Source organism: Panthera uncia, assembly GCF_023721935.1.
Source record: "Panthera uncia isolate 11264 chromosome B2 unlocalized genomic scaffold, Puncia_PCG_1.0 HiC_scaffold_24, whole genome shotgun sequence".
In the NCBI taxonomy this organism is placed as follows: domain Eukaryota; kingdom Metazoa; phylum Chordata; class Mammalia; order Carnivora; family Felidae; genus Panthera; species Panthera uncia.
Window position 1 is genome coordinate 105,634,976 of NW_026057580.1, and position 12,321 is coordinate 105,647,296.

Here is a 12,321-nt window from a genome sequence, read left to right on the forward strand (position 1 = left end):
AATTATGAATTTGTAGACAAAATTAACATAAGTATTTGCTTTTTTTTCTGCATTTGTTTCTACACATAAAACTCTTGTTTTCTGAAGGAACCCCAGTGGCCCTGGCTATAACACTAACCATTTTTCTTATTTCATTACTACTAATCAAAGATTAAAACATTTCATATTAAGCTTGGTACCTTTTTTTGTTGTTCACATAAAGAAAAGTAAATTTCCTCTTTATATCTTACATCTTGAAGTTACTCACTATAAATTTATATAAATCAGACGTAATGACAATTTAATAAGAACACAAGCCCTATTCATCCTGTGGGAGTACTACTGTGACGTCTTTCAGAGAGCTTTGTGATTGCTCAGCCCTAAGTGTAAGCCCTATAAAATGATGGGCTTTGAAATGCTGGTCAGAGTGGAGTGAAAGGCAGTTGCCTGCAATAATAGCCAACCAGTACCAAGTTCTGGTTCAGCTCTGAGAGCAGAGAACTGGTGGAAACTTTCTCGGCCTCAGAGGACTTCAGCACCTAAGACAGCTCCAAGAATCTCCTTCGATTATAGAAAGCTCCCAAGGAACACTACTTGGCAAGGTGAGTGAAAACTTTACCTTTCTTTTTCTTTTTTTCCCTCCTCCTGCTTTCAAACTTTTCTCAGGGTATATTGAATATTTCTTTCCCTTGAAAAGAATTTTATAGTGTTCCTCCTTTAAAAAAACAAAAGACAAGTTTTTTAAGTCACCTGGTAAGTGTAGATAGAAACGCTTCAACTTCTTATATATCAGTGGATTTTTTTAATTCTTTTAGTTGGAAGATATTTTGCCTGGATTACTGTATACTTTTACTCAATGCTGTCTTTTTAAAAATGAATTAAAGTATTTTTTTGCTTGTATATACATTTTTGACTGAAGGGTTCAGTGGGTACATTTGTTTTAGATTTTCAACTTCTTTTTTTTAGTGTTGTTCTATTTCATATGTTAGTTATGTGAATCAAGGAAGCATTTATTTTCCTCTTTAAGTCTAAATTCTGCAATTTTTATAGACAAGACAAACAAAGCCAAAATTCCTAAATTTCTATCTAGAAACTTTAGAAATGAAACATGTAAGTGGGTTAGCTGTATAAAAGCACAAACCTTAATTTTAGTATCTTTTTCCTTTTATGGCAAAAATTATTTCAATGATAATATGTGGTTTAATAATTTTTGGTATTAATTTTAACGATTAAGTTAAGTTGTTCGAACCCAGGCATAAGGAAATAAGTTTTTAATAATATCTACAAGAGGAAAAAGAAATTCATGTATAACATTTACACTGATATGTATATATAGATGTATATATAGATGTCTATACATACATGTATAGACACAGGCATTATTAAATAGATGATACTCCAATGTTATATTAATTAGACATTAGAAACTTAAACTGTTTCTTTAGTTAGAAAAGATACTAAACATGGGTGCTACAACTCTGCTGTATGGATACTTCCAGCACTATAAAAGTATGGCATTCCACATACACTCAGCCCCACTATGTGCCTGGTAAGTGATAGGCAGCAGTTGAAAAGGATTCCAATTTTTATTCAAACACCTGCCACCAAAAAAAAAATCTTTTTGACTTAAAAAGTTATTATATTGCAGTTTAACTCCTTCTAGCAGATAAAAATTACTTTTTCCAAACTCTGCAGGAGCCTTCATAAATTACTGCTAGACACTCAGAATTACTTTGAGATATCTTTGGTTGGAAAAGCTGATGTGATTCTCTCCCTTTCAAGGTACAAAGATGGAAACCAGAAGTAAGTCCCAGCTCCTTGTGCTGCTAATGCTGGTCAGCATGCTCTTCTCACAAATGTTGGCGTGGCCTCTTTTTGGAGCACCCTCTTCTCTGAGGTAAGTATTCCTTCAATGCATGCAGTTGAACATTCCTTCTTCATCTGTATGGGAATTTCCTACATGTTATTTTGGACAACTCAATTTTTTAGGTTATGAATCATTTGTTTAAATCTTTTGGTTGGTGTGTTAAGCAAGTTTTTTCAACATCAGGTCAACATGACTGTTCTGCATCTTGGAATCCACTCTAGGGGCATGAGAGACAGTGTCAATGGCTAGTTTTAAGCTTAGGGTGGATCACCTTTCCAAACAAGGAGGAAGAAGGATTTGACTTTCTTTCAATTCAAAACTGGTTTTAGATAAGTAATAAGATTTTATCCTCTGTCATCTCAGTTCAGTTTCTGATGGAAAAAAATAGATGTTTAGTTGCCTGCTTCATTGAAGTTCCTTTTCAAGATCAATCAGTAAATGACCTTAAGGTTAGTAGCTAATTAGTGAAACATATTGCTGTGAACAATCATGCTGGACAGACCTACCTATCTAGCCAGATTCAATTTATCAATATTATAAATTGTGGAATAACTAATCTACCAGTTAGTGAATTTTAATGTATCTTGTTTCAACCATAAATCCTTAGTTTTACTGTTCTCTATGTTATATTTCATTTTTCAAATTCATAAATTATAACATAACTCTTATTTAAAGCTTTATCTGAAATAAATTTATGTTAAAGAAGTAAACACTAAATAAAAACTACATTAGTTTGATTTTTTCCTTCCACTTTATAAGCACCACTATATCTACAGGCAAAATCATCATTTCTTTGCTCATTTTCCCATTTCTTATTCTTTTTTCAAGGTAGAATTATACTCAATAGAGTGAATTATCTCTTAGCTATTAGTGTTTGTGAAAACTGCTTAAAGCCAGATCTTATGTTGCTCTGATAACTAAATAGAATGATTCTATCTGAATTGCTATGTTACGTATCACAACACACAATCACAAGAATGCTGAAGTTTGCATTGATTGCTAGATTTCATGCAAAGAAGACTGCTTGTTACTTCCCCCAACTACTACATCACCAGAAGATACATAAGTCCCCAGGAGCTGACATACTCCTTGGAGGTTTACTCTAACCGTGAAAAAATACACATTTATAATTTTAATAGTGTGCAGGTGTTCAAAATGTGCATGCATTAAAAAATATAGTCACAGTCCATGTATAGGATTGATTATTCTTAGTCATTCAGTAAAGCATTGTACATTCCTCACTAAAATTGTATTAATACATAATACTAGAAATAAGAAGCCCTCACAAAGTGTATTGAATTTGAGTTACTATTCAGAGATGGAGAGATTCTTTGTACTTGATTAATATAGAGAAATTTATCACACTAAGGTGAATCTTTGAAAAAGATCTTAGAGACCTAGAGAAGGAAAAGCAGTTAATATTCACCTAGTGAGAAATGTTTGACAAATGATGCTAAATACATGAATTGTTCCTAGTTTTCATATTGAATATTTGAAATTTTGTGAAGTTTCTATTTTGTACAAAATTTTTCCACCTGTGAATAACTTTGCAAAGTGAAGATATTCCTAATGAAGTATACTTTACTTAATGCACTAACACGATTGAACTAAGTAACTCTTATGCTTGTAAAAGTTGTATGGCATCTGTTTTATAGGATAATCAAAAATTTCACTATTTATACTCTAAACCACAGAAGTCAGTAAGTCTAACTATGCTATCCATATATTGTGAATGGGTAATACTGCTCAAGAATACTGAGTATCTTATTCCCAATGATTATAAAACCATAAGCACTATATTCTGTGAAAGGAATATATTACACTTCTACCATATTTTTCCCTAAAAGGTTAGATGACAGAATACCACTTGAAGGAGCAAATGAACCTGAACAGGTTTCTTTAAAAGTAGACACTGACATCTTGCAAAATGCATTAGCTGAAAATGACACACCCTATTACGACGTGTCCAGGTGAGTTTGTGTTTATTGAGTTTTATTTTAGAAAATATGTTTTTGAAAAAAATATATATATATATATTTGAAACATAAATGCTTTACATTTTGTGTCACCATGAAGCTATTTTTACAGCACACTACAGGTTTCCATGTGCTATGGCTTCATGCAGCCTGATTTGTTGCAGCTCTGGCAACTGTACATGATTTTCATATAGAGAAGTTGTAAAAAGCCAGGACCAATAAATCATTCACTTACACAGAACCCTTTGTCTAGAACAGCATTCAAGTATAGACAGAGTAGCTCTATACTGAAGACAAAACATAAAAGTTCCTGATTTGGATGGGAAAGATGATTGATAGTCCCCAAGGGCCTCTTTATCTTAAGAGATTGTTTTGTTTCCAAATGTTTTAACAGAAGAAATAGCAAAAAGTATAATAAGGCTTTTGCTAAAAATCAAGATTGTTTCCTCTTGTATATATCTTTATTCAAGGTAGAAGAAACAAAGCACCATAAATAAATACACAGAAACTAACTTAAATATATTATTTTTCCCATCAATATTTGTTGAAGAAGAATTAGTTTTATAAACTCTACCAGGAAGCATTACTTAATATTGAGATATACTTCTAAAAATTTAATTTCTTTAATTTTTCAAAGTGTGAGCTACAATTTGGAGTATATCTTAATATAAGTGACAAGAAAATACCTCATTAGGTTGTCAGGAAGCCTTCTTTTGGAAGTTTGCATGAGAAGATTTCAAAGAAGCTGAGAAGTTTCTTTCTTGTTTAATGAGGCAAAATATCTTAGAAAAACATTTACAAAATAATGGCTGTTCTTCTTCTTTATTTTAGGAATGCCAGACATGCTGATGGAGTGTTCACCAGTGACTTTAGTAGACTCTTGGGTCAACTTTCTGCCAAAAAATACCTTGAATCCCTTATTGGAAAACGGGTTGGGTAAAGAGAATTTATTATCTTTATCAAACACCTTATAATTATTTAATCTGCAAGTTATTTTTTCACTGTTAGCAATTTATTTACTTCGCTCAAAATTGATAACTCTGATGATGTACAATTTGGTTGAAAAATAATCTATATTATGTTTAATGTTTATTTATTTGTTTTGAGAGAGAGTGTGTGAGCCTGAGTGGGGGAGGGACAGAGAGAGGAGAGAGAGAATCCCAAGCTGGCTCAGTGTTGTCGGTGCAGAGCTCAATGCAGGCTCAATCTCACAAACCATGACATCACGATCTGAGCCGAAATCAAGAGTTGGAAGCTTAATGACTGAGCCACCCAGGCACCCCCAAAATTATATTCTTATATAAAATATACCATGCCCATGGATTAGGGACATAGGTTTTTAGTGATATCCTACTCATTGGCTACAGACACACTTATTTTTCTTAAGTGGCAATCATTTATCAATCTGCAATCAAATTGAACTAGACACAGTAAAAAAATAAGACATACACTGAAGCAAATTTTAATGTTTACTATAGTATTTGTTTTTTTAATTCCTGATCAAACCAAGCATATGAAGTTTCTTTCTTTAAATGGCCACTTGTTGAATATTTAGATGGCACTATTCAGGGTGGCAAAGCTTCTAAAGAATTAACTTTTAAAGAAATATTCCTCCCAATGGCAGAACACAACATCAACTATCCCTCCATCTTTTTATGTTAATTATTTGCTCAGCTGATATACAATGTGTATGAAGGCTTCCAGTAAATGCCAAAATATGTTGGATTATTCCTTGCTCCCCTATCCTTGGGCTTAGATGTATTTTTCTCTTAGTCTTTTTGTGATAGAAAAGAAGTTGGGCATTAGAATTCTTTTTTATCTAATTTTATCCAAATTATTCCAAGAAATTTGGAACTTTGGCACATTTATTATTTCTTGTTAAAATCCCTTGCTTTCCTTTCCCCTGCATTCTTCAGCAATAGCATCACAGAAGACCAGGGGCCAATCAAGCGCCACTCTGATGCAGTCTTCACCGACAACTATACCCGCCTTCGAAAACAAATGGCTGTAAAGAAGTACTTGAACTCCATTCTCAATGGGAAGAGGAGGTAAAGAAACAGAGAACTTGCTAAAATGAGAAATTATAAATGAGTTCAAAAATAGAAGCTACATATGAAGACTTATTTCTCTATCTCACTCTCTATACTCTGTGAAACAGTAATTCTCAACCTTGGCTGACATTTGACTACCCTGGAGAATTTTTAAAATACTGATGTGTGGGCCTTACCCAAAACCAATTGTCAGGTAATTAGTGCCTCTAGAGGTATGAGGCATGGCTCTAGGTATTGGTGCTTTGTTTTTGTTTGTTTTGTTGTTTGTTTATTTGTTTTTGTTTCTAGGAGCTCCCCACTTGATTCTACTGTGTGTCCAGGGTTAAAAGTAATGACTGTAGAGACATCTACTCTAAATCTGGGAACTTTATCAGAAGTTTAAGCTTTTTAAACATGTAAAGTGCAGTCAATTAGCAGTTTGGTACCATATGTGACTCCCTTCATATACATACTCAGTATCTTTATCTTACCAAATCAAACCACGAGTACTGTTGTATTCTAAGATTCTGTAAGACTTATGTCTCTCTAATGGAGTGCAAATATTGGATTATAATAAGTAGGAAGTGGGGTGCTCTCTTTTTTTTTTCTAATTATTTTTGTTTCAATGGTCAGTATTAAGGGCAATCTTGCTTGGGCAAGATCAGACAAGATGAATGCCTTTGCCCACCACTATTATAATTCTGTACAAATAATTTGAGATACCTTACGATTCAGGAAAAATTCATATGTAATAACGAACCTCAAAGATAATTGGCTAGCCCTCAGTGCACTTTCCAGAGCACAGAGAACAGCGTAAGTCACACATCATCATTTCTTTGGAAGCTTGCTCATCTAAGGCCTTTAACATATACGATGTTCTTTTTCTATCTGCAGCAGTGAGGGAGAATCACCTGACTTTCCCGAAGAGCTAGAAAAATAATGGAAAAGCCCTTGGAAGAAAGCTGTTGACAGCTTCCCAGTGGTGGGTATATTCTGTCCATTCTTGTTTTATTCTTATAGCAAACATCTAATTACTGGAATAGGGAAGAATCACTTAGTAAAAAACATCTCAGAGTTCTCACAATGAGACCTCATGGAAAAGGACACTTCTATCCGAAGTGGACCCCAGCCCAGTAAACACTTAAAATGATTCATGCAGTACTCTGATAGAAAAAAGGAGAGAGCTCACAATGGGCAGTTTGCCACCTGCATGGTACCCCTCGTTTACTCAGACTTATTCCTCTCCTTCTTGTTGAGATATCAAACAGAGGAATCTGACTCACATAATGAGAAAAACTGGCTTTCTTTTTGAGACTTGAGCCACACTGCTTTTATTAATTTAAGGTTTAGCCCCACGATTGTTAGCACGGCATTTAATTTAGGTGCAGAAAAATACCACCAAATGACAGCATGGTTCATTATTATGAAAACACCAAGGCACTCTGGTTCTAATTGTATTTCTTGAACCATACCAAGCTCCATGCCGCAAGGTTAAATTTAGCTTCTTGCACCTATTGAGTGAGTGTAGGTGCTTTGATCTCATAGTATTTATGGTAAAATAGTTTTTGAAAAGAGAAAACATATGCAGGCTTTTCCCTTTGCTGTTAAGTGATAAGCTTGTTACCCCAGTTGCTTTTATGCACATGTGGATACAAGACATAATTCCTTCCTGAGTTACATTCAGGCTTACATTCGCTCATAAAAATATTGGGCAAGTGCTTAAAGGAATTTCATATCATTAGTGTATCAGAGGTTGGTAAACTTTTTCCCTAAAGGGCTACAGAGTGAATATAGTTTGGCTTTGTGGGTTAATATGGAACCCCCAGGATAACATGTAAAATGAATGGGAGCTGCTGTCTCACTATAACATTGTATTTGTGAAACCTAAAGATAGGCTGGACTACAACCACTGAGTGGCTCGAGGAGACTCAACTAGCCCCACGCTCAGACTGAAGGCAATCCTTGGTCTTGCTGAAGTTCCTGGAGCATGGCTCAGGTTTTTGTGAGAGTGATCAAGGGGGGCTAGTGTCTCTGAAGACATCTGCCCCATTGGTTACTTTTTGTCCACAAGAGAGACGTATGCTGAGGGTCTTGCACACGCCCGTGCCTTATCACATCAGAGAAACAAGTCCCTTTGCTCAAAGAAGAAAAATTACATAGAGCTTCTTGAAAAAAAAAAGTTTACAAGAAGAAGCTATTTCATTTAATCAAGAAATACAACGGGCACTGAACTCTAAAGGAGGATTAATCCCTCTGTCTTTTGTAAGATCACATATGAGATTCCGTCCTCCCTTCTTCTCTTTTCTGAATGGGTAACTTTGGACAAACCCTTTTAATGGGAAATCCTGCATGCCAACCATTTGCGAAAATTACAAATGGGTAATTATAATGACTAATTAAAGTGCCTCTTCACATTTTAATTCCCTTTCTGACAATCAGTCCTTTGGAAGATACCTTCCTGATATCCCAGACCATGATTTCCTGTCATAACAAGCTGTTCTCAAGGGGCACAGGGGTAGATGAGTTATGTTATCTAATGAGTGGATGAGTGAGCGAAACTAAGAAGCTGTAAATAAAAATATTTTTACGCTTAAAACACCAATTCTTTCTTTTTCAGAACTCGTGAAGGAAAACGATAGGCGAAGTGATTATATTTTGAGTTCTACATAAGTAATTCAAGAACACAACTTCAGTATCAAAACCAAATAAAATATATAGTGTCGTGAATGTTGTGATTTGCTTCATCCTGATGTAATAACTGTGATGTTTACACTGTAAATATTATTTGAGAGTTCTAAAATTTGTCTTTAATTCATGAAAATCCTGTAATTTCATATGCTGTGTATCCTTTCTAACAAAAATATATTTAGTGATAAGTAAATACTAGGTTAATTCCAATTATGTGGAGCTTTGGGGGAGTGTAGTAATAGAACACAAATGATGTGTTTATTTATAGAGCATACTTAACTATTCAGAAGCGTGGAGCACATAATCAGTGTGTCTAAATTTGAATGTTAAGCAGCTAGAATGCTGAGTTAAATAAACTGCAAAATGTCTAAGAGAAAGCCAACCACAAAGATAAAAAGGCATTCTTCAAAACAGACTTTCAGAAAATGGTATACATTTTTGCATTTTTAGGCAATGTTTATTTTGAGATTCAAAATCTCTCAAATTCAGATCTCTAATTGATGAAGGCTCTTTTCTGCAGTGGTGTTTCAGTGAAAGAGAATGGTCTCTATTTCTGACATTGGACCTTTCCTTCCTGCTTGTGTTAAGTATGTGTAAAATGTAAACTGAATGGAACATTTGTTTTTTCGGTAATAAATTTTTTCCCCATAATTACTCAAATAATGCTTTGGTCATCAGCTTCCTTCAGTGAAAGTACATTTGGAGACACAGCTATTTTTCCAAAATATAGGAAATTAATAGAGAAAATAAAGAACTTTGATTATCATTGCAGACACTTTCTATTGTTTTGATTTTGTTAAATGATACATCAGAAACCTCATTTTAGCTCTCAAGTTCCAGGCGCTAGATAGGTTTTGTGATGTTTGAGGTAGGACTATGTTTGATTTTGTGTGAGTTCTAAAACAACAGTGACTTAAATATGAGAGAAATTTCTTTCTCACTTAAGGCCAGAAGTAAAATATCAAGGGTTAGTAAGATGGTTCTGCTCCATGAAGCCCTCAGAAATCTAAACCTCTCTTCGTGATCCACAATTGCAGCTAGAGTTCCAGCCATCATATCTGCATTAAGTAGTAGGATGGAAGAAAGAGCATAGAAAAAAAGGGGAAGGGGCAAAGAGCACATGCAGGCTCTCTTTTAACTGATATTTTGTGCTAATATCCCATTGACTAGAACATAGTTTTATGGTCAGAGTCATTTGGAAAACAGGTTAGAAAATGTTTTATTTTTTTTCTGGATAGGCATGTGCCCAACTAAAAACTGGGGTTCTAGTAATATAAAACAAGGAAAGAATAGACTTATGTGGGGATTTTTTTTTTTTAGTCTCAAACTGTGGATCTTAAATTCTTATCAAAAAGACTTACAGAAATGATAAAGAAAGTGAGAGTCGATAGACCCTAACCATTAATGAGGAACCATCATCACAAGGCAAAATTTTGCTCAGGTTCATTTACTACAATTAAAACAAATGGCTCTATAAGGAGAGACTAATCTAGAACTACTGGTGAATGCAAAGGAAATTACACAAATTGAAGTGAATTGGACTAACTATATCTTTTGTTCATACCTGATTTCATAAATCATCAAATATTTGTTAAGTGAATTTTCTATGCAAAGTTCTATGCAAAGCACTGCCATGAAAACTGAAAACTTCTAGATGTTATTTGCACATAAGAAGCTTATAAAGATCAAATGGGGGTAGGGGTGCTTATAAAGATCAAATGGGGATAGGGGTACCTGGGTGGTTCAGTCAGTTGAGTGTCTGGCTTGGGATCAGGTCATGATCTCACGGTTCATGAGTTCAAGCCCAGCATCGGGCTCTCTGCTATCACCACAGACCCCACTTCAGATCCTCTGTTCCCATCTCTCGCTGCCCCTTCCCCCCTCTTAAAAATAAATAGATATAAAAAAAAAAGATCAAGAACTCCTGGGAGGCTCAGTCGGTTGAGTGTCTGACTTAGGCCTAGGTCATGATCTTGAGGTTCATGAGTTGGAACCCCGCGTTGGGCTCCGTGCTGACAGCTCAGAGCCTGGAGCCTGCTTCAGGTTCTGTGTTTCCCTCTCTCTCTCTGCCCCTCCCCAGCTCATGCTCTGTCTCTCTCCTTCTCTCTCAGAACAAATTTTAAAAAACCAACATCAAATGTGGGTGTAATTGCAGTGCAATTCGAATATGAATCTGCAGAGTTTTAATTTTACCTTATTAATGTAAGTCTTTGCAATGTAGTCCCTATTCCTTCACAAAATAATTATTGAATGACACTGATGTGCAATTTAGATATCTGAGGGATGAATGTTTTGGGCAGGAGCAAGTGAGGGGAAAATCCTGGCATACTTGGACAGCAAGGAAGCCAGTGTGGGCAGAGCAGGTGAGCTGGGTGAGGCAGAGCAGGAGATGAGGTCAGGGAGGCTATCTAGTCCTTGGTAACACAGGCCACCATAAGGACTTAGCAGTGAATTGGGGAGATGTGGCAGAGTTTCAGACAGTGGTGTGACAGTATCTGAACTGCATTTCAACATAACGATTCTGGCTGCTGTGTTGGCAATAGGGTGAGGGGGTGCTGCAGGTGGGAGCAGGGAGAGGAGCGAGGAGGCTCTAGCTATAAATCAGGTGAATGATGATGGTGCTGGCCAGGTCCACACAGTACAGGTGGTGAGAAGTGGAGTCTGCATGTGTCTCAAAAGTAGAGTCAAATTTTTTGCGGATAGTTTGAAGATATGGAAAAGTCCAGAATAATTCTAAGGTAAGTCACCTGAGCAACTTGAAGAAGAATGTGGCTATTAACTAAGTCGAAAAAGACTTGGGGTGGGGGAGGCGGTTCCAGGGGAGGAGGGGTTTAGCTTTGGACAAGTTAAGTAAGTGACAGGTTCTGAGGAGATTTGGGGCTGCAGGTCAACAGTTGGAAGTCTTCAGTGTAGAGGTGAGAATCAAAATTTTTTTAACGTTTTATTTATTTTTGAGAGACAGAGAGAGACAGAGCATAAGTGGGGGAGGGGCAGAGAGAGAGAGGGAGACAGAATTCAAAACGGGTCTCCAGGTTCTGAACTGTCAGCACAGAGCCTGACATGGGGCTCAAACTCCCAAACTGTGAGATTATGACCTGACCCCAAGTCAGACACTCAACGGACCGAGGCACCCAGGCACCTCTAGAGATGAGATTTAAAGGTACATGCCATGAGATCACCAAGGGACTAAATGTAGCTAAAAAGGAAGCTCATCACACAACCCCTGGGTGTATCAATTTACTTGGGCTGCCATAACAAGGTGCCACCGACTGGGGAATAAACAACAGAAATTTATTGTCTCGTAGTTCTGGAGGCAAAAGTCTGAATCCAAGGCGTCAGTGTGGTTGGTTCCTTCTGAACACTGTGAGGGAGAATCTGATCTATGTCTCTCCCTGGCATCTGGTGTTTTGCTGGCAATCGTTGGTTTATAGAAGCATCACCCAGATCTCTGTCTGTCCTCAGATGGTGTTGTCCCCCTTTGTGTCTGTGTCTCCAAAGTTCCCCTTTTTATAAGGACATGGGTCATATTGGATTAGAGCCCATGTTAATGACCTCATTTAAACCTGGTTACCTCTGTAAAAACCCTGTCTCCAAATAAGGTCACACTCTGAAGTACTGGGGGTTAGGACTCCAACAGATGAATTTAGGAGCGGGGAGCATACAATTTTCAACTCTAACTCTGATGCACTCCAACATCAATGGGTTGGGATGTTGAGGAACAAAGGGGATAAAAACTGAAAGGAGAAGCTAGGAAAAGAGGAGAAAAATAGGAAAGAAAATC

The 12,321-nt window shown here is 36.3% G+C and overlaps 1 protein-coding gene across 1 annotated transcript; it reads left to right on the forward strand.

The window, feature by feature from the left end:
- Positions 1 to 276: 276 nt before the first annotated feature.
- On the forward strand, positions 277 to 8,632 carry VIP (vasoactive intestinal peptide). The gene is made up of 7 exons (XM_049653105.1): positions 277 to 581; positions 1,762 to 1,876; positions 3,694 to 3,816; positions 4,654 to 4,758; positions 5,739 to 5,870; positions 6,747 to 6,834; positions 8,470 to 8,632. Exons 2-6 carry the CDS (start codon positions 1,770 to 1,772, stop codon positions 6,790 to 6,792), a joined length of 513 nt encoding a protein of 170 aa, XP_049509062.1. The 5' UTR covers positions 277 to 581; positions 1,762 to 1,769; the 3' UTR covers positions 6,793 to 6,834; positions 8,470 to 8,632.
- The last annotated feature ends 3,689 nt before the right edge of the window (positions 8,633 to 12,321 follow it).